Source organism: Pecten maximus, chromosome 1 (genome assembly GCF_902652985.1).
Source record: "Pecten maximus chromosome 1, xPecMax1.1, whole genome shotgun sequence".
Taxonomy (NCBI): Eukaryota; Metazoa; Mollusca; class Bivalvia; order Pectinida; family Pectinidae; genus Pecten; species Pecten maximus.
In genome coordinates, this window is record NC_047015.1 from 47,842,960 (window position 1) to 47,865,878 (window position 22,919).

At 36.3% G+C, this 22,919-nt stretch overlaps 3 protein-coding genes across 3 annotated transcripts; 1 reads left to right on the forward strand and 2 right to left on the reverse strand.

Annotated features, from left to right (window-relative positions):
• Positions 1–5,789: 5,789 nt before the first annotated feature.
• Positions 5,790–21,433, reverse strand: LOC117336290. The gene is made up of 3 exons (XM_033896781.1): positions 21,348–21,433; positions 20,956–21,007; positions 5,790–11,144 (listed from the first exon to the last, which is right to left on the reverse strand). Exon 3 carries the CDS (start codon positions 10,347–10,349, stop codon positions 6,804–6,806), a length of 3,546 nt encoding a protein of 1,181 aa, XP_033752672.1. The 5' UTR covers positions 10,350–11,144; positions 20,956–21,007; positions 21,348–21,433; the 3' UTR covers positions 5,790–6,803.
• On the reverse strand, positions 17,116–20,310 carry LOC117336298. The gene is made up of 2 exons (XM_033896791.1): positions 20,112–20,310; positions 17,116–19,390 (listed from the first exon to the last, which is right to left on the reverse strand). Exons 1-2 carry the CDS (start codon positions 20,200–20,202, stop codon positions 19,023–19,025), a joined length of 459 nt encoding a protein of 152 aa, XP_033752682.1. The 5' UTR covers positions 20,203–20,310; the 3' UTR covers positions 17,116–19,022.
• LOC117315461 lies at positions 17,518–18,995 on the forward strand. The gene is made up of 2 exons (XM_033869695.1): positions 17,518–18,881; positions 18,986–18,995. Exons 1-2 carry the CDS (start codon positions 17,518–17,520, stop codon positions 18,993–18,995), a joined length of 1,374 nt encoding a protein of 457 aa, XP_033725586.1.
• Positions 21,434–22,919: the final 1,486 nt, after the last annotated feature.

Here is a 22,919-nt window from a genome sequence, read left to right on the forward strand (position 1 = left end):
CGTTTAAAGATGTTAGCACATTTGAACTCTGTGACCTTGATTGAAGGTCAAGGTCATCCATTTGAACAAACTTCGTAGCCCTTTATCCCAGCATGTAACGGACCTAATACTGGGTCTCTTGGCCTTTTGGTTATCAAGAAGTCGTTTAAAGGCTTTAGCATATTTAACCCTGTGACCTGAATGACGGTCAAGGTTATCCATTTGAACAAACTTGGTAGCCCTTCAGCCCAGCATGCTACAGACCCAATATCAGGTCTTTGTGCCCGTTGGTTACTGAGAAGAAGTTGGAAATGTTAATTGTTTACAAAGCACGCCAGACAAAAGGCAATCGCAATAGGTCAAAGAGAAATTTGTACATGAATTTGAGAAAGATATGCTCAGTTCTCTTAAAGACATATCGGCATATCGATCCATGGGCCTTATCAGTAGTTCTCAAGTATACTGATAGATGTGCCTTTAATTCAAAATTTAACACATCTCGCCCTGTGACCTGTGAAAGTAGATAAAGTTCACCTGAACAAACTTTACCATTTATTCCAGCATGCTAATTGCCTAATGTCATGAACCTAGGCCTCTTGGTTTCAACACATTTGATCCCTCTGATCTCACCTCCATCTCAGGTGACCTAAACGTTGAGTCTGGGGACAATTTACTATGTAGATGAAAGCCAGATTATAGCACATCTGATGACAGTAACATTCCATCCTCAAAATTAGCAACAAGAGGTTTGATAGGTCTGTATCATTCACCTGATATTCAATTATATTCGTAACATTTCATTTCTGTGACCTACAAACTGTCCTGGTGAAACTATTTGACATAGGTATAGTAATGGAAGAAGACTAAAGTTTAGAAGTCATTTGAGTGTTGCAACAATGAAAAAATATCCCATGTAACTGAATGGTTTTTCCTTTAGTCAACTTAGCCAGATTAACCCTGGGAAGCTTCTAGCCAGATGTCGCGATTCTAGACTATTCTGTTAAATTAGACTTTGTAGCATTTTAATAAAGTTGATCTCGAATATGGGTCAAGGTTATTTATTTTCACAAACTTGGATGCAGAAACTAGTCATTTCACTCAAGTCTTTCAAAGTGCTTCACCTTGAATGTGGACAAGGTACATTCTTTTCAAACTTTGTTGGGATTTTCTGAGGCATTACTTGCCAAATATCAGGGTTGCAAGCTTTCCAGTAAATAAGATGTTGTTCTAAATGCTTCAGCATAGTTGACCTTGAATATCTCAGTTAAGGTGTTCTAATAATTTTTTTTTTTTTTTTTTTGTAGATCTTTGTTGGGCCTTATCCTTGGAGCGAACTAGCCAAATATCATGAGTGAAGGCCTTATGAACAATCAGAACTTGACCCCTTTATCTTGAAAATGGTCACCTTTTTCACAAACTTTGTAGGGATCCAGCTCAGGAAGTTAGTGACTCAATATCATGTCTCGTAATTTGGCTTAAGTTCACTTCCTGTAAGGTGGGCTGAATAATAGAACCCCTTAAATTACATGCATGTAAACATACCCTGAAAGGAATTCACTGAACAAATAAAACTGGTGCTAACAAATGTTTAATCAACATTAAGTAGAATTAAAAGTAGTCATTTTTACTAAACAAATACAAGAAATGAACAATCACATGTATTCCTAACTTTCTATACTGTAATTTAATCTACTCATCTTATCATTATAGATACATCAACAAAACCTGCATCTCAGTTGTCTCTTTAAAACTGAGACAACCACAGAAACTTATCCTCTTTGATCACACAACACATCAATCATTCAACATACATGTATTTTAAAGGGCACTAATTTGAGTTCTAAATATGAACTAGCGACTATAACCATGATTTCTTGTATCGTTTTCTATTGCAGCAATCATGAGTATGTCAATGAATCATTGGTAACTGGTGTACACAATATACAAATAATGGAAAACAATGTCCGGTCCAGCCAAATCGTAACAACTTCAAAGCACTAGTTGTTTAAGTTTTTTTAAATGAGATATTTATCCCTGTCTACATAATCACTTGAATCATGTTATTGCTTAAAATATATCAATTCACAAACATAGAAATCACACCTAAACTTGGCATACTGAATGATACACATAGCATTACAGTAATTGAGAAGAAATGTAAAATTTAAAAACATTTGTCAATTGAACTTTCTTAAAGTGGGGAAGTATCATGAGAGATGCATTACAGACTTCAAAGTTCTTTCACATTATGTATACTTCAGGTACGTATACACAGTGAATCACAATAGACTTCATGGATTTCTTGATAACTGTATATGATAAGACAATACAGTGAAGTACAGTCCCCCACAGAATGTAGGTCACTGACATCACATCTTCACCGAGTTTAAAATCATGGCCCAAGTATGAAGTTTCAGTGACAATTGCAAATGGTGTACAAGATACTGAGTCCAAACTAACATATTTTCTGGTGGTGGTGGTTGAGGCTTCAATAATAATAACAAATCTGAAGTTCTCTTTAAAAATGAGTTGGACATCATTTGGATTGCCACTGGAATGGAAATAATATCTGATGCAAAATAAGCCTATCATACATACACATTCACTCTCAAGCTTTCTTTGTGAAGAATAAGTTTCCAAGCTTATTCTAATACATTTTCATTCAGCTGCACACCATTTACACATTTAAACATTATTGAAAACATTCTACAGACAAATGTCCTATGATAAAAAGTTAAAAAACATAAAAATAATCTGATCTTAAAACATCTTTCTTTTAATTACACTGTATTTTTTCTGGAATGCACATGTGGAATTCAAGCAAATCTTAAAATAGAATTTAAAATCTTTACCGTCTCATTCACACTCGTTTTCTTCTAAAAAATTAGCAAATTTGTGGAATGACTGTACTCGACTGTATTATTGCGCACAGAAAATGCCAAAATTGGTCAATTTCTACCACACCTAGGATTGTTTTACTTGGAATGCATCAAATTATAGGAAATACTAAGTGACATGTTTTTAATCTTCCCGCATGATCTTATATTCAGCAGGTATTATACAAGTTCACAATCTTTCGTGTAATTCACACAAACTTTGTGTTAGAACCGAAGTTAAACCTGTCTAAACCAGATGTCATGACTGAAATATATCTGGCTAGTTTAAATTTTAGGTGTCCGACTCCTAATTGGGGGTTATAGTAGAAGTGGGAATTTCAAACATCATTGTATGGATTAAATTTTGTACATATATATAAAATGTTTTATTATTACCGTCAGTCTTTTTTAAGATTTAGTTATACTGACATTAATACCTAAACATATAATACATTTTAAAAAATAATAGTAAAATATGATAATGATATACAACACATTTTTAGACAGGGTGAATTATCTTCAAATTGATGACCTCAGTTTTTGGGAATATAACCACTGGTTTTACAAACTGGGTCTGGATTTGACACATTTTAAATACGACATAACTCAGAAGGAAAAAAACATAGACGAGATATTGAAAATAGTATAGACAGGGATCCAAATTTAAGACACGGACCGCTAAGCCAGTTACACTATACACTGTACACATAAATAATTGTTATTGGCCTTGGCCTTTGAACATGTGACAGTGCAGTTATATGGAGAAATTAACTCTTTAAGAATTTGAGATCACAATGTAATTACATAACAATATTGAGACAATGATTGAATGATTACACACTTTGAAAATAATTGAGAATGGTGTTTTTGTAATATCTAAAAAAATTCTTGACACTGAAAATTTGAATTCAAATTTCAGAACTATTTGATATGCGATTTCTCATCACATATATATATATATATATATATACAAGGATACTGGTGCATTAATTCTTGCAAAGTAATTTTTACTGCCCTTAAAACAGCATTCAACAATCATCCATCTTATGCATTTAAATTCAAATTAAACTATCTGGTACATTCAAACAATGCCATCATCAATCCCATCAATAAAGTACATATTCAACAACATGTGCATTGCAATTTTCATAAGTTACATCATAATATAATATACATCTTGTATCTGTGATTTTTGTATTACTCAGTAAGAATACTTCACACTAGCTACTGGTTATTTTATCACAAAGTAAGTACATGTGCTCTACATGCAGACATAAACATAGAATGCAAGATGCATGTATATCCATATTCATGACAAACAAAATGCCTCAAGTACATAAAAAAAATACAGCATATTGATCTATAAATTGCTTTTCATAGGAAAATATTTTTGATGATCAACTTCATAAATTTTTTAGTAATGTAATTATTGAAAACAAAGGATTTGAAATTGATCTCACAATTTTGAATAGCTGCAAATTAAATGCATTATGTAGGATAAAATTTCAATTTTAAACAAAATGTATGAACAGATCTCTTGATATGCACATTGCAAGAACCAATATTGCACAACAATATTGCTATTCCTGCCAAGAAAATCATTTGTACTTGTACGTACAAAAGATATAACATGTTTGATTTTTGTAACGATTTCTTGAGATGTTCTATCTAAGTCACTTTAAATTGTCTGGAGATTCCAAGAAATAGTGACAATTAACTTGCAAATGTAAAAATCCCAGATGACTGCCTGTTGGCCATCAGGCCATCCCATCAGTCTAATTAAGCACCTAAATGAAACAATCCATTTATTCTTGAAAAATAGCAACAGCCAATATAACCACCCATAATAAGAACAGTCAAATGTCAGCCATTTTGTTTTACAATCCGCCTCAGCACTGAATGCAATACAGTGGAACCTCTATAAACCGAACATGCATGGGACATGACTATTTGTTCGGTTTATAGAGGGTTCGGTTTGGAGAAGTTGATCGAAAAATGACCGGTCAAATTCCGGATATAATTAGTTGGACGATGTTTTATTAGAATGCACCCGATTACAAAACGGCACGTACATACTTAGACAATTTGGATTGTCTGAATAATATGCATATTATGAAAGTTAATCAATGTATATATTGCAGAATATATAAGAAAGGCAAATGACTATAACAATAGTTTTAAACAGTATTTTCACATGTACAACTACACTTTACGATCGGCCTACATTTTGTTACATCCGGTGAAGCCACGTCATGTGGATGGGGCCAATAGTCCGATACAGAATATTTTACACATCAAATAATATTAAAGGGTGTGAAGATGTTTTGTTTCAATATCAATTAAAATTGATCAGATGATACTGGTCGTATTTCCGACATCGCTGTTGTCTAAAAAAACATCACGGGCTTCTTTACGAAAACAACCCCTTTTGGGCCTCATTTAAATTAAATGCGAAACTCAGGCTTCTAGCTCTACTTGCATTGAGAAGATAAACGAACCGACGCGCTTCAATGAAGTGTGGCATTGTTTCATAATTGTCGTGTTGATTATACACTAGGCCTTCAGTCATAATGCCCCCTTGGGGTATATATTGGATACCTGTACAAATCACCTACGTAGGTCCCGAGACAATAAGGCTTCACACAATACCCGTCACAGTTGTTGTTTCACGGTTGACTGGCCTGACCTCGTGTCATAATCGCCCAGGTAAGGCCGGTTTTCAGAAGTAATTTTTGGTATATTTTAACAGGAACCGGATACAAAATCAGTCCGGTGTTCGGAATTCAGAGGGATCGGTATTTGGAAGTTTTTTAATACTATAATAAAGAAGGACCAATTCCGTACAATGACAATTCGTTCGGTATTCAGAGGTGTTCGGTTTTTAGAAGGTTCGGTTTTCGGAAGTTGCACTGTACATACATTACATGTATTGAACTGACTGCACAAACACTCGGGGTGATAAAGGCAAGTTAAAAGTTTAATCAAAATATCTTTCAAGAGTTTTACCTTGATGAACATAAACTGCCCTAACATCTTGAACATGACCTTTAGGTGAAGGTCACAGTGACTTAATTTCAGTTCATTTGTTTGAAGTTTCATTAAGTCTGAAGATATCTTTAGTTAGATTTAGCATTAGAAAAATAACTAGTCATAAAAAAAATATGCCCAACATTCATTCAAAGGAAAAATGTACTGGAGCAAGAAGCTATGATTAGATCATTCATGCATGTAACTGGTCAGGCTATAGGATGTCAGAATGCTTGTATACTCATCTTAATTGGTTCTTTTCACAAGAAAAAAATTGAACAGTTACCCAATATACACTGTACCAATATTAGACTAGGTTTACTGTACATGTATGTGTATTGATATAGTACTCGACATATATTCCTTCAATAGAATTGTTCTCATTGGATCTACGTACAGAGGTAGAACAAAAACATAAAATAATAAAGATCACATGATGATAGAAACATCAGTCTAACAAAGTAATGTACTACATTCTGTACACGTCACTAGTGAACCTTAAATCTTATGATTATTAACATTATCAGTAAATCACTCCTATCATGAGTATAGAACACCTGAACACCTACAATGTTCAGTGTAAACCACAACTCTGCTGTTCTCTCACTTTAGAGAACAAAATAAATATTATAATAGTATATAAACTTTCTGGAATATTTTTACGGTCAAGCAGCATAAAAATGAAAACATCGCCAAATTTAGGAGTACCAAAATGCTTGGAGCAAAGCTATGGAATCTGTATAGAAGTGGAGATCCAGAATCTAGATAATCTCTCAATTAACAGAAACACGGGTATCAACTATCCGTCTAGCACTAGTACAGATTTGTAAAATACACACAAATTAATCTCTCCCTGAGAAGATGATACATACATGGATAGATCCATTATTTGCCAAAATGAAAATGAAAACTCTTAAGTGTTCAGCGTAAAGGTGATGAGCATGATTCTGGATAATCGCTTCCTTCAGAGTAGTTACGGTTTCTGCTACCGTGATACCTATTTCTGTATACATTTCTATTTATAGATGATGGAGGTGTGTTCTTCCTCTCAAAATCTCTCCTTTTCAAATACCTACAAGTTCCAGGGGACATGGAACGTCTCTCACTGTTCCTCCTGTCATACTCGTGTCTTTCATGAAATTGGTTTTCATAACACTCGCCATGTCTGTCTTTGTATACTAAAGTTTCTCGTTCATAGGAATGTGATTGGTGCACATTTCCATGGGAGAAGTTGACTCTGTCAGTCCTCCTTACTGCCACTTCCTTTTCAGTCCATTCTTCATCCCTACTTCTAGAACTACTTCTAGATCTACTTAACGAACGTTCAGTAGAAAATCTACTGCACCTTCTAGACGGAGAACCACTGAATCTATCAACCTCTTTAGTACTGTAGCTACCAGAGTACCTACGTTGCTGTGTAGGTAAATTCTCAGAAAACTGTTTAGCTGAATCCTTTCGATCCGAGTGATGTGAATTTCTCTCGCAAACACTCCTAGGAATGCTGGTCTCCCTTTTGTTGGTATCTCTGTAAAATGGTGAACTGTTTCTTTGGAGAGATCTAGGCCCATCTCTATTTACATTTGTCAATAGATAGGCTTCATCCTGTCCTTTGAAATCACCACAAAGTGCATTTTTTGGCTCTGGAACACATTCCTGACCTTTCTCACGACCATTATCTGGAGGTTCCGGTTTTTCCACACTGTATTCCTCATACCTAATTACTGGTAAGTCAACAATTGGATTATTCTCCCTTTTCTTGGAAATACTTGTGGCCCTCAATCGAGGGTCTCGAGGACACACATCAACACAAGCATTATCTTTTACATTCAAACCTGGCTCTCGCCTTACAGTAATAAGTGGCAAGATAGGAGATATCACTTCAGTTTTTCTCCTCTCCAAACGATCAGCGTCACAATCCTGTGGTTTAGTGTCTGAAATCAGGCCACCATGTGCTGTCTGTTGTTGTTCAATACCATTGTTTGAAACTATATTCAAGCTGTCCACTTTCCCAAAGTCAATTTTGAGATCCTTTGTTTCAAACTCAGATGATAGAATACACGAGTTGCTGACTGCATTCATACTCTTCTCAGCATTACCTTCAATCACTTGGTTTGGTTTCCCTTCAATTCTCTTCTTGCCAAATTTCTCTGTTGCAACAAATTCAATGAAAAAAGGCGGCAGTGGCAAATCCTTCATTTTTCTGGCTTGCAATGGTTTTGATTTACCATCTTTTTCTGGTCTGGGATCCCTCGGTGGATCATCATCCTGTTTGTTGACCAATGTCTTCGGTATATGGCGTGGTTTCACTCCCCCTTTGAGAAGTGTTCTTCCTTCAAATCGAATGTTTCCACCAAGTTTAGAAGCAGCATCTGGGCTTGAAGAGGTCGGGCTGAATCTAGCGTCATCACCATATGAATCTGAAGTGCTTCTTGTTTGTTCTGGCATATGGTCAGTACTCGAGATATTGTTCTTAACAGCAGTTTGAAGAGTCTGGTGACCCATCTCTTGATGGATGATGTTAAAAATTGTATTTAATGCTTGTCTGTCATCATCTTTTTGAGCCATTGCTTGGCATTGTGTTAGAAGAGTGGAAACTAATTCAGTTTCTTCCTTTTCATTTTGTCCTGTTCCTGAAGTTTCATTTGCTATTTCCTGATAAAAACCAGTGGGTTTCAGGACATCTCCAGTGGGCTTCACAGCAGATTTCATGTTAACTCCGAAAGGCTTCACAGCATCTTCAGTATGTTTCAATAGATCTCCTGCAGGTTTCATTGCATCATTTTGGCCGAGCATCTTGCTGAAAAGGTATTGCTTTGTAGAAGAAGTTTCATTCAAATTGTGAAATGTGTTGTCAAGGGTGTGTATGTTTGTACTTTCATAGGCTGGTGTAAACTTCTGGTCTGACATGTTCCAAGTCTTTGGTGTGAAAGGGCCATGGAGTGCCAGCCCGTAGTTACCAGCAACAGATGGTTGAGGTGGTGCATTTGGTCCAACATGACCTGGGTAATATCCATATGGATGATTGCAATTTCCAGCATAAGCATTACCAGAGGTAGCATATTGCTTTCCCTGCCATGGTGGGTTGGATGGCATATTCTTTTCTGCATATGAAAGTCTGCTCTGAAATGAAGGAACGTCCTTGTTCAAAGGATCAGAGTTGAGAACTCTTTTCTTTGCTGGTGCCATATACTGGTTGGAAGGAAGTGGAGATGCATGTCTCTTGCCAAAACCACCTGTATTGTCTAACTGTTTACTGGGAGAGCACCCAACAGGCTGTTCGTGCTTGTAGGATGTTTCAGGATTTCTTTGTCTTGGTTGGTTACCATGGTAATGGCGTATGGAATTGGAGGTATATGGCCCTTGCTGATTCATTGGATGACCTCCAAATCCAGTCTTGTTTTGAAAGTGGACTCTTTTTTGTCTACCTTTCGGTAGCCAATTTCCTCTCTGGTGGTTGTAGAACTGGTCCTGAGTGTCATAAATTGCATGCGAGTCATCAGTTGAGAAGGTACTGGCATGATTTCGCTGAACATTAGTCTCTGTATCCTGTAGCTTCCCTGGCCCAAAGGATTTTGGAACATTCCGTTTAAAATTTGGGCTTGTCTGAAATCCTACTGTCTGGTTGAAGTTTGGACTGCCTTTAAAGCCTTTCTCCCTGGTAATGTTTGAACTCGGTTGAAACTCTTGTCCCTTGTTAGGGTATGGACTGGCATCAGAACATTGTCTCATGTTTGGATTGGTCTGAATATTGTTTCGTCTCCTGCAGAAATTTGGAGCATTGCTGAAGCTTGGACTATTTTTACTACCTTGTCCTTTACTGAAGTTTTCAGATACCAGAGCATTGTTGTTTTTGTTTAAATCAAGACTTGTCTGAAAGCCTTTTTCTTTATTCATATTTGGACTTGCCATGCAATCTTGATCAGTGTTGAAGTTTTGAATGCCTATTCCTTTGTTGAAATTGGGACTTGTCTTTAAACTTTGTCCTCTGTCGACATTTGGACTTGTTTTTGAAGTGTGTCCTCTGTTGACATTTGGACTTGTTTTTGAAGCGTGTCCTCTGTTGACATTTGGGCTTGTTTTTGAAGTGTGTCCTCTGTTGACATTTGGACTTGTTTTTGAAGTGTGTCCTCTGTTGACATTTGGACTTGTTTTTGAAGCGTGTCCTCTGTCGACATTTGGGCTTGTTTTTGAAGTGTGTCCTCTGTTGACATTTGGGCTTGTTTTTGAAGCTTGTCCTCTGTCGACATTTGGGCTTGTTTTTAAATATTTTCCTATTCTTGAAGTTTGGGCTTGTCTTCTTGTAGACTTGTTTCTTTTTGAAATCTGGACTTGCCTCAGAGCCTGTTCTATTTTTCTGACTAGACTGAGCACAGTCATTATTAATATTGAAGAGCTGATCATCACTGTTTGTTTTGTTGAAATCTGCTTCTTGTTTATCACTGTTGGTTTCAGTATAGTTGTCAGCATTACTTGTTTTCTTCCAGGACTGAGGATTCTGTTTGTGGTCTTGGCTTTTGCTTAGATTTACTTCCTGCTCTTCTTGAAATGCTGGCATTAATTTCGCTGTATTTTGCGAGTTCAATTCACTATCACAAGACTGAAGTGAATCAGATGGTGATGTTTTCAGGTATACTTCTGGCAATGGTGGAATAATAGCACCTCTTTCATCACTCTCACATTTACCAGAGGTTTCTTGCAAAATTATCTTGACATTTAGTTCATCTTTTATGGAACCTGTTGCAGTCATACTCCTTTCATTGCTCTTTGATTGACAGTCTTTCATAAGATTACATTCCGAATCAGAAATATACTTGGATGAAAATCCAATCCCATCTTCCTAGACGTTTCTCTTTTTGATCAGCCTTACATGATGGAGGAATGTATGACTCATTCAGGTTCCTGGCATTACATGCAGTTTCATTTCTATTCATGTTTATTTGTTGTTCTGCATTCTTGTTGCTGATGTTTACTTTAAGCTCAACTTTAAATGGTTTGAACTTCTGACTGGCCACAGGAACATCATCAAACCTTTGCTGGATATCAGAAATCTCCTCGCTTATCATTTTTGCTTGGGATTCCCGGTCATATTCTCCAGTTCTTTTCCTCACTACTTCTGTGATCTGTTTCTGTAGCTTGCTGACCATTTCTGAATTGTTACGGGCCTTATTATGAAAGTCTGTACCAGATCCAATGGTCCCAAACCTCTCCGACAATGAAAGCTTTTTCTTACGATGAGCCATGGTTCTCCAATGAAATGCACTTCTGAAATCAGAAAACCAAAATATCAAATTTTACATAGAAATGACCACAAAATATGAATATCATTATCAAAGAAATTCAAGTTTATGTAATATATGAAAGTAAATTGTTCAAAGGTGAAAAAAGATACCTAGGTTATCATACTTGTTGAAAGCTACTTTGGGAAGATTTGTTTTTCTTTGCATGGCCCAGTGGTAAGTCCAGGGTTTCATTTTGATCAATGGTTAAAATTTAATAGTTTAATTACTAATATCACAAAACTCAGATGCATCCAAACAAGTCAAATATCCCTTGGAATCAATGAGTCAAATAAATCACAAATTTCATTCAACTTTAATACAAGATTTAAAACTTATATAAGGTATTTCCTTAGTGATTTGGTATTGTGTTGTGTATTCTAGCAAAACCAGCTAGGGACCATCAGAAATATCATGATAAAGTATTCAATTACAGGCTTTTTTTAAATGCACATTTTTTTCACGTTTTCTTTAGTTGTAAGCATAATTCAATGTAAATGGTTGGAATTGGGAGGTTCTTTTTTTTATTCTTAAACCCCTGTTTATGAGATATCTATACTTACCAGCAGTAACTACAATCAACTTATATCATTTGGATGAAAGTATTTTGATGGAAGGTATGCTTGGACATGCCTGGAGGTTCAGACTAAGGTAAAGAGCAGTTTGTTATGATAGTTTGTCTCTTAACTTAGATATTGCTCACTTGTTTCAACAGACGCAGCAGGTATGTGATGCACACATGGCCAAACACTGGCCTTGCTTGTTAAAGAATCTTTGTTCTTTTATAAACTGACACAGATACGATTATTCTTTTCTAATTTTCAAACTATTCCAGTCTGAGAGCTGTACGTGTGTTTTGGTAAAATGTGACATGTTTGTATCTGCATCCTTGGGATAATTGAGAAGTTTAATTTAGTAATGCTACCTCACTGAATTATGCTGCTGTTTGAAGCTCACCAACAATCAGCATGACACCAACACTTTATCACATCATACATATCATATTGGCAGATAAACCAGTCCTCCCACTGTTAAGAATTTAGCAGTCCTGAATAACTACCAGTTTTATACTCAGGAATATCTAGGTTAGAGAACAGAACATAAAGCTGGTCTCACAGGGACTGCTCAAATTTAACCAGTAATTGTTTCAGTATTCCACTGTCAGTAAATTTAAACAGAATGACATGTTCATCATGTTTTCAGTGTTACATTTGACAGTTCAACACCGAGACCCTATTCCAACTGAACAGTGGCAATTGTAGCCAGTTCTTGGTTTTACTAAATTGTGTTACTGTAATTCCAAAAGTAGAGCATTTTAATCATTGTATTGAAACATAACATGCAAATAATACTTTCTTAAAATGTACACATCAAAACAGATATGTTTATTTACATTTTAAACAAGCTTACAGTTAGTATGGTGACAGTGACCTTTGACTTTGTGTTCAAGTTTTTGACTTGGCAAGTTAGGTCATAGACTACTGGTGTTATTCTGACAATTTTTTTAATTTTAATCTTTGATGCAGGTCCCTAAAAATGTTGATAGACATATATTCTAGCAAGTGACCTGCACAGTTGACATTTTGACCCCAAACTCAATTTAGCCCTATGTCTTTTCTGATAATATTAGATTGCATCAAGTTTCAATACAATTGGTCAACCCTTTCACAATTTATCATCCCGAAACCAAAATTTGACGAAATATTTTTTTAGCAAGTGACCTTCACAGTTGACCTTTCGACCCCATCCTCATTCCCATTCTGTATTACCTCATAACCTAACATGAAAATGAATTTTCATTTAAATCTATCCATCTTTTCTAAAGTTATCTTCTGGAAACCAACATCTGGACAGACACACAGACAGAACAACAGACTGTATTGATACGAGCTTCATCCTCAAGGTGTAACTCTAAAAACTTTCCAGTTTTGTTGTCAAGGTATCACCTGTTGCTTATACAAGGCAACACTAAGAAGCAGTTTTTATCAATTATGTGTATTACTAATTATTATTGCCCCCCCCCCCCCCCCCCCCCCCCAAAAAAAATCACACAGAACAAAGTAAAATGATATTAAAATTTACATTTCATTCAATTATTTACTCAAAATGGATTTTGTTTCTTGCTTCTGATGCAAATCTTAACTCAATTTGCAGAATATTTGCACATATCTTTGGTAGCAGTAAAATCTGCTGCAGAATTCCCAGTGTTTTTCTCTGTTGCAATACCTTTTTTGTCTCGGATAAGATTGTTTTAATGATTGATCACAATTCATTCAATCCTTTTTTTAAATTTCATTTCACGAAGATTTAATGAATTCAATGGGTTTGGACTACAGGCTAATGCCTATATAATTCATTCAATCCTGTTATCAAAATATTACGAGTACCTTTCACAAAAACATTAGTTTTTGTCACACAGACAAAATGAATGCAAATGATCTTTTTTTTTCATTCAAGACATTCAGCAAGTCAAACTCTACATTCTTCAACATTGTTAGGTTTTCTGACAGTTTGATGATTGATATGACGCAGGCTTCATGGGCCATTAATAATGTCAAAGGAGGAACCTCTGATTTTGTTGTCATCTTCACCAATTATGCAACTCCATTCATTATCATTAAGCTTTCTACTCGTCCGTGATTGCTGGATTTGCATTCAGTCACATTATGACATTTCCAAAAAGGAATTTAGTATTGACTGGCACTTTGAATCAATGCTATTTTGTACATGTTTATCCTTTCTTTTTTTTCTCTTTTAAATGCTATTTTTAGCAAAATAACACACCATCACTCCCATAGGAGGGTCATTCTATTTCATGATTGGTCAAACTGAAAATGAAAGCAGACATTTGATTGGATATAAGACTGTGGGATAATATCAGCGAGAGGATGAGAACATGTAACATAAATGGAAAATAGAGTCTCGAAAAACAAGGGTACATATACAAACGAAAGATCTCAAAGTATCTTAGAATTTTGTTTTGTCACGACAGAAGTCTATGAGCAGTGTTTTAGAGCGACATGTTTTTTTTCCATGCATCAGTGTCACCTTTTTTTCATCAATTTACATACAAATCCTTTGTTTGTAAATAGAAACTTTACAGCTGTTGCCAAAAGTGATAACCTTTGAAATTTTCCTTTCAAGACTTTTTTTTTTAAATATTCCAGATTCACGATAACAAAAAATTCACTGGAATCATATACTTATTCAAGCATATCAAATATATTCCCCTACTAGCTTTAACTTTTCCTTGTTGAACCTAACATTTTTATGGCATTAATGGAAACTTAAGTTCTGATAGTTGAAAAAGTTGGTTATGATGAGAAAGCAACATTTGGATTAGTTTATTTTGTTTTATGTCCTATTAACAGCCAGGGTCATTTAAGGATGTGTCTGTGGAGGAAAGCCAGAATTCCCAGAGAAAAACCACTGACCTACAGTCAGTGCCAGGCAACTGCCCAACGTGGGTTTTGAACCCGCAACCTAGAAGTGGATGGCTAGTGATTAAGTGTTGGGACATCTTAACCAATCGGCCATAGCGGAAAGTAACAGCATGTCCTATTTGAACCATCGACTGGTTCATTAATTAGAACAAATTGCATGAAAGATGGCAACATAGAATTTCTCTATGTATAGTGATCTTGAAACTATCAAGGGTCTTTCATTTGCACAAGTTTGATGGCCCTTTAACTACCCCAGCATACAAAAAAAAAATTGGACTCTTGGTTAGTTGAAAAGTCATCTAAAAGATTTTAACACAATTCACTTTAATTCCAGCAACCTGGACAAATTCCTAATTAAAACTATTAATTTTACAAACTTTTAATGAAACAAGTATCAAACTCATATTAATCATTTTTTGGCCAATTGATACAGAAGCATGCAGGGAACCTACATCAAAGTACCAACACCCTGTGACCTTGCAAAGTAGGACAAGGTCATTCATTTGAATAATCCCCATACTTCTATTCATTCTAATGTGTGTGCGCATCTCACGGTACCAAATAGCATGGTAACTTAGAAGAAATTGATTAAAATTTCAACACATCTGCCACTTGCAACCTTAAAATTTAAAGCAATTAATTTTAAGAACTTTAATACATTTTCTTACAAGCATACTATTGGTATCTGAAAACTTGACATATCTTACCCCTGTGACCTTACAAGTAATTTTCATTTTGATAAACTCCCAAATATCATAACTCCAGGTCCCTTGCCCATTTAGTTTAATTTGTTTAAGCACTATAACACTTTTGACCTCTGTGAACTTGCTGAACTACTAGTATGTCATGGTCACTTATTTGAACAAACAGGTTACCCTAATCTTTATCCCACTATGTAACTGGCACAATATTATGACAAAATATAGAACCATCCAGTCACAATATCATGACCTTGGACAGGATTCCTTTGACTAATAATTGAACCCCAGAGATCTTCAAAGTAGCCTCAAGGTCATTCATTTGAACAAATTAAATTTTCACCCCTTTTTACTATCATCCCAGTATCCTGGTCCTGAGTCCCCTGCATTGGTTATTGAGAAGTTTGCATAAAGTTAAAAAATGATGAAGGATAGATCGATCCATTGCAAAGGCTTATCTTTCTCATTTGTCCTTGACCATTCAGATGCTATCAAATTATCAATAGCAATTTGGTAACCTCAATGCTTACCTGAAATTTATTTTCACGCGCATTCAATGATTCATGACCATATTTGCATGAACGAGGGGAAGGAATTATGTTAAACCTTAAAGAATTATGTTAAACCTTAAGTATATTATGAATATATATTTCAGTCTCAAAAGTTTACACAATTTCCTAATTTGCTACAAGTTTACTAATCATGTCGAAGAGGAAGAGGTAATATCATATAGTCGTTTCCCTTCTTCAAATTCTTCGTTGGTCTTCTTGTTTTCTTCTTCTGTGTTCTGCGACAGACCTCCAAGGTTTGAGTGCATTTGTCGTAGTTTTTTGGTGTCTTTGATGGTGGCATTTGTAAATTACACTAATACAATTTATGATATAGATGATATTAAAAACAAAAGAAAGACAGTGGTGCAATTTTAACGAAATTCTAGACATGACAATACACGATGAAGGAAATTTGTCTCCAATATGATATTCATCTATTTTCATTTTTTCTGTAATTTGTAGCCTACAACAAATGCAAATTAAGTCATCAACCGATATGTTTTTATTAAAAGTATTCGTCTAAAGTTAATATTTCTCGTTAAAATTGCACTTTCATATCAAATAAATTATCATTCGACGGAAACAACATAGAGTAGATCCGGGTATTATCGGACACCCGGGGTTCATCGGACACTATTTTGTATCATCCAATACTTATTTCATCGGCGGTAGTTGCCGTTCGGGTTTTGTATGCAGCGTGCCTTTGTTTCTTTCCCACCCGTTGACAGACCCGTATTCACCGACAATGAATACATGTTCGTGTCCTAATAATTCCCGAGGAGTATCGATACGCATTCGGGTTCTACTTCCGTTTCCTGCACAGAAAAGAGCGTCTGCTACTGACACACGACGTAAGTCAAACTATCAAAGTCCTTATGTCGTAACGGTCACACTGATACAATTTACAGTCAAACAAATATATGTAACTCAATTTAATCTATATTCATATAACATTTGTAATAAATGATCATAAAAAGCAAGAAATATCCATTTAAAAAGTGTCCGATAAACCCCTAATACAAAATTGAAGTCAAATTTGTTTTAGGGGTTCATCGGACACTCCATATAGCAATTCATTTGACATTGCTGGACTCCATGTCTGTTCAAAACAGGACTAACCCACATATTGAAACTGCATACATAGTCAGTAGTAACAATTATGACAATGTAGGCGTCTACATTGTTTGTCTATCAAAAGAAGCAGAATTATTGCTAAGCCCTGTTAGCTTGCACAAATTACAAAATATTACAATTGAATCACTGGAAAAGGCATTCAAACTTTATTTAAGACTGCATCTACCATTTTTCAACATACAAATAAAACACACAATGTTGGTACAACCATATAAAAAAGTTGAGTAAAATATACATGTTTGTTCTTTATACATAAGGGACTTGCTCAAGTCAAAAAGAAAATGCAGCATTTAGTAGTTTTGGACACGCATTGAAATCAGCAGATGACATAATAAACTAGTATCAAGCATAAAAATATTAGATTTTGCCTTTGGTTCATTTTAAACTGGCAAAAGCTTTACAAACATTTTTTTAAATTAATATATTATATATGAGGAAAGTTCGTGAAAGTAGAGGCAGATTTTTGTCTGATTTTTTCATGGTTTTAAATTTCGATTAATAAGTTTTTTTTTTCGCAATATAGATCAAAGACAATGCCACGTAAAGGAAAAGGAATCCGGGTCCAATATGATCATATGTCAATGGACAAAGCTGTCACCGCTGTTAAAGCTCATGACTTATCTATACGACAGGCAGCTATAACATTTGGGGTACCAAAGTCAACTTTGGGAGATCGTTTGTCCGGTCGGGTAGAGGAGGGTTCAAGCCCAGGGAAGCGTCCCTTTTTCCCACTGGAGGTCGAGAACGAGGTCGCGGAGAAAATTAAGATCGCAGGCCGGATGGGCTTCGGCATCACTAGGAGCCAATTATGTTTAAAAATGGCTCGGCTCGTCACAGCCATGAAACTCAAGTCGCCATTTAGAAATGGTGTACCGGGGAATGACTGGCTTGAAGGTTTTTCAAAGAGGCATCCCGACGTGTCCCTTCGTTCACCAACTCCTCTTAACAATGTGAGAGCGCGCATGCTAAATCTAGAGGTGACGAGGAAGTACTTCCATTCGTTAAATCAAACCCTAATATCTCTTAACCTACATCAAAAACCAAAAGCTATCTGGAACATAGATGAGACCAATGTGTCTTTAACTCACAAGCCTTCAAAAGTCCTCGCAGAGTTAGGACAGAGGAATGTTCCAGGGAGAGTGGGGAATTGTCGGGATGGGGTGACGGTGCTTGCGTGCATAAACGCAGCGGGAGAAGACATACCACCTTTGGTAATAGTGAAGGGTCTGACAGAAAAAGCCTTACGAGCTTATAATGTATCAGAGAGTCCAAATGGCACGAAATTTACGTACCAGAAAAAGGCATGGATGGAGGATGTTTTGGGTGTTCAATGGTTCGAGAACCATTTCTTAAAACATTGCGGACCAGAGAGGCCTCAACTGATCATCCTAGACAGCCATAGCTCCCACGAAACTCTAGGTCTCATAGAAGCTGCCAGACAGAACAATATAAATCTATTTGCCCTTCCACCCCACACAACACAGTATTTAAATCCGCTTGATAAAACTGTCTTTGGACCCTTTCAGCGCGAGTACAATCGGCAATGTACAGATTTTATGAGCCTCTCTCCTAACAACATGGTGACCAAGTGGGAATGGCCCAGGCTTTTCAAAAACGCATACATAAAAACTGTCAATAAAGATAACATTACAAAGGGTTTTGAGGTTTGTGGGATTCATCCTTTCAACGCCGAGAGAATCGCTCAATCAGCCTTTGCTCCATCTTTCCCGTTCGACAATATGTCCGCTATACCCGCAACTTCCGTTGATGGATTGCAACCGTCCGCTCACCCAACGGCTTCTGAGAGAGGATCTCATCCGTCTGCGCCCTCTGTGCCTTCCGAGACTATATCTCATCCGTCTGCGCCCTCTGTGCCTTCCGAGACTATATCTCATCCGTCTGCGCCCTCTGTGCCTTCCGAGACTATATCTCATCTGTCTGCACCCCCAGCGACTTTTGTGGTCATACCGGTATCTGACGATCATCTGTCTGTGTCTCAAGCACCTCCTGAGGCCATATCTCACCTGTCTTTGCCTTCTCAGCCAATATCTTCTCTGTCCGCGCCTCTAGCGCCTTCTGCGCTTACATCACCACTATCTGCACCTTTAGCGCTTACATCCCCATTATCTGCACCTTCAACGCCTTCTGGTGATGGGTTGTCCCAATCGCCATCTACCATCTGTAACATGTTTGAAGGGTCAGTAGTCGCCACTGCTGGGCAAGATGGTATTGTGGATATCGAGGACGCGAGTGCCTTATTACAACTCATCACAACTGGACAGTTGAGTGTTTTCGAAACACCAGCGGCCGACCCAGTGTCAGTTTCCAGCGTGTTGCCATCATGGAACACAGAAATTGAAAACATCTTCAAACTTCCGGCAAGTGCAGCAAACGCAGCAAGCAAGCCTGCAAACAAAAAGAACAAGCCATAGACTGCTGACTGCAGACGAGATATATTTAAACAAAAGAGCTGAAAAGGAGGCAAAGGATAGACAGGAGCAAGCAAAGGAAGACAGAAAGCTTCAACGAGAAAAGAGACGGGCAGAGGTCAAAGAGTTGAAAGAAAGCAAAAAACTCAAAGTGAAAAAAGCATAGTAAAAAAAATTGTATTATAATCTGAAATCTTTAATGTATTCATTCACTCTTTATTTATAAACAGTAATATGTCCAGTTTTATTTGGGACACATGTTGAAAAACTGACAGCCGTCGTTTTTCGTTACTGATGATATTGATGAAATAATGTATATATACATGTAATAACATCAAATTACAAAAATAATGGTGATTGTTTATGTTGAAAAAATTCAAAACGAGTTATGAGTGAAAACTAACAATATCTATAAATGTGTGTATCCTTACAAATCTGTATAATGTGTACTGTACATACATTATGAAATAATTTTAATACAGTTTCAAAATTTCTGATGAGGAGCAATTAAAATTGAATAGAACTTAAGTATGACTAAGATATTTTTTTAGCTTACAAACAGTACAAAACACTACAATTAAAGCATTGGAAGTGGTTTTTTAAAGTTTACAAACATGTTCTGATCAGGACCTGTAAATTCAACGCCACGACGGGCACCTGTAGAATTCAATTATCGATTTAGTAGTAAAACAACTTACATGTCAACCTGACCGTTTTCATTATGTTCTCCTCTTCTGAAACGTTATGTTCTCCTGTTTGAGTTTCTATTGTATATGTCATTGCATTCATACTGTTCAAATGTTAGCCACTTAATCGCATCAACCAATGTGATCGTCTGCTCTACGATCTCAGTGCTCTGTAATGGTGACTGTTTTGCGCATGCGTGTACAAAAAGGGGGGGGGGGGGGGGGGGGGGGGGGGGGGGGGGGGGGGGGGGGGGGGGCATTACTTGGCCCAAATTACTTTGCATCAATTTTTAAGTATAGATAAGAACACACTTCAGAATAATTGTATGTTTGATGAAGGTTTTGATAAAAAAAAATATCAACATATTGATTACGCTGTCGATAACTATTTTTTCCGCTTGTCGAGTAGGTCCTACTGCCCATGCATGTTATTAAACGTAACAAAAACAATGATTTCTCCCGTGATTCGCCAACAACTTACGCTTAACTGTCGATGACCGCCTCCGTTACTCTTTATTTCTTTATTTTTAAGCTGATATTTCTTTGTTGGATTAGTTTGCTAAAATTTTGTTAATGAAATTAATTAGTGTCCGATACTCCCCTACATGTCCGATACCACCCCAGAACCCCGTCCGATAATACCCAAATCTGTCCGATGGTACCCCTTTCCGGATTCTGCTTTTGTATTACATGTATCTATGATAATACTATGTAACCTCCCGAGAGTACACGAAATAAATGAAGTAGAAGGATAGCATTAGAGGAGAGCACGGTTAACACCTGACGAGAAATAACGCTGTGGTCGAGACACGAAGAAGCAGCCGGGACTGTCCGATAATACCCGGATCTACTCTACCTTGTCAGTGATATTTTAGACTCGCAGCATCTCAAACAATCTGCAGATGTGTCTGAAGAAAAATAAGAATGTCTAACAAGCAAGACTCACAAAGGAGACCTATGTCTACTCGCTTTACATTTTCACTATATATAAAATATCACTATATTTTACTGTATTGTTGCTCTTCAAAATAAACCTTATATTTTAACGACAAAAATCATGGCAGCGTTTCATTCCTACAGCAAAGTACCTAATGTTGACAAACATTGACGGACTTATCCGTTATAAACTTGTTTTGCCCTGATACGACAGTGAAAACCATTATTATGACATGCTGTCTTGGTCATGTTTAGCATTGTGTTATACAAACAACGCTAGTATTGTAAATAATATTTTCTGCGAGTAATTACCGTGAAAAACCGTCGTTTTCTCCGCCAAATGTCTCCTCTTCAACTTCGTGTGTACTACAGACTCCTTCCTGTCAGATGGCAGCTTGGGGTCTCGACTGATTGCGGGAAATATCAATGGACCAATCAAATCGCTGTTTTCAACAGTTCGGCAGATGGGAACTTGCGGTTCGGCTGAAACTCTTCAAAGTTTTTCCATTCAGTTTTGATAGTCTAATTTTCATGTGGGTTACATATAGACGATACATAAGTCTAACTCATTTTAAGTGTGAATTCTTTAGAATCTCTATATACAAGTATCTCTTTTATGAGTCCTTTTTTAGAATTTGACTCCTCTGTCTGTTCAGAGACGTGTGACATTATACAGCCTTATATACACGATCTCTGGTCTGTTCAACTTCTGTAACATTGGTGATGAAAAACTTCTTGGATGTTCAAATAGTAGTAATAAAGATTATATCTGAGACATTTATATAAATATAATGAAACAGGTTTTGAAAAAAAATTAAAAGTTACGCATTTTAAACATAAACTAGATAGTTTTAATGTATAAAATCACCAACCACCTGATTTTTTTATTTGATATCGTTGAACTTTATATTAACATAGAAACTACAATCACCATTTGCAGAAAAATATATATATTTTTTTAATATCCCTTAATCCAGAACTTGAATCTACAGCAGTCGTTTCTTCCCCGATTCCATGCGCCTATACAGAGCAAGCCGGCATTCTTCGTCACTCATTTGAGAGATGACTCTCAAAAAGAAAATTAACATAAAGCAAACAACTTTCAGAAACATTTCAGGTGATTTCATCTTCTGTAATCCAAGAAATCTCAATGTATTATTGTGTCAATTACGAATTATTGCTAGTAATCTAAATTATGATAAATTCAATGATCACTTGATCTCCTATTTTCATCATTATGTGTTTTAATGTTAATCTAACCTGTACATAACCTATGAACTACATTGTACTATAATTGTCCTTTTGTAAAAATTGTTTGTCAATAAAATCTGTTGAAATAAATTAATGAAAATTCTTTTCCAAGCATAGTTGTTTGTTTGTTTGTTTGTTGGGTTTTTTGGGGGTTTTTTTTGCACTCTATCTACTTGTAAACGTGAATCATTTAACAAATATGACAACAAATTCCTACCGTATCGCACTAGGTACCGCTTTATTTTCACATCTATAAAACCGAGAATGAGTTCCTAAAATTGATCTTAACGATAAAATGGGACATGTATATCTAAGTCAGTTGAAGGAGGAATATTTTTCCTTTTATATAGATATATATATATATATATAAGTACATAGAATCAGAGACGTCTCTGATAGAATATATCAAAATTGTGTAAAAAAAAAAAAAAAAAAGTCCTAGAAAATAAACATTAGTAAAACCAGAGATACTGACTACTTATATATGACGTGAAATTTTGTTCTCCCGTTTGGCGTGCGATCCCTTCACCACACACCGACAGGCCAGCATCAAAGCTCGCCGACATCCATACAGATGGACACGGCCTCGGGGCAGTGGGGGACGAGATGTCCAGGTGGAAGCCACACATACAC

What these genes read in the sequence shown, in the direction of transcription:
- LOC117336290 (XM_033896781.1), bottom strand. Translation starts at nt 10,349, where the DNA reads ATGCTGACAACTATACTGAAACCAACAGTGATAAACAAGAAGCAGATT.
- LOC117315461 (XM_033869695.1), top strand. Translation starts at nt 17,518, where the DNA reads ATGCCACGTAAAGGAAAAGGAATCCGGGTCCAATATGATCATATGTCA.
- LOC117336298 (XM_033896791.1), bottom strand. Translation starts at nt 20,202, where the DNA reads ATGAATGCAATGACATATACAATAGAAACTCAAACAGGAGAACATAAC. An exon ending in GAAAACGGTCAGGTTGACAT is followed by an intron (nt 19,391 to 20,111) that starts GTAAGTTGTTTT and finishes TTTTGTTTGCAG; the next exon opens with GCTTGCTTGCTGCGTTTGCT.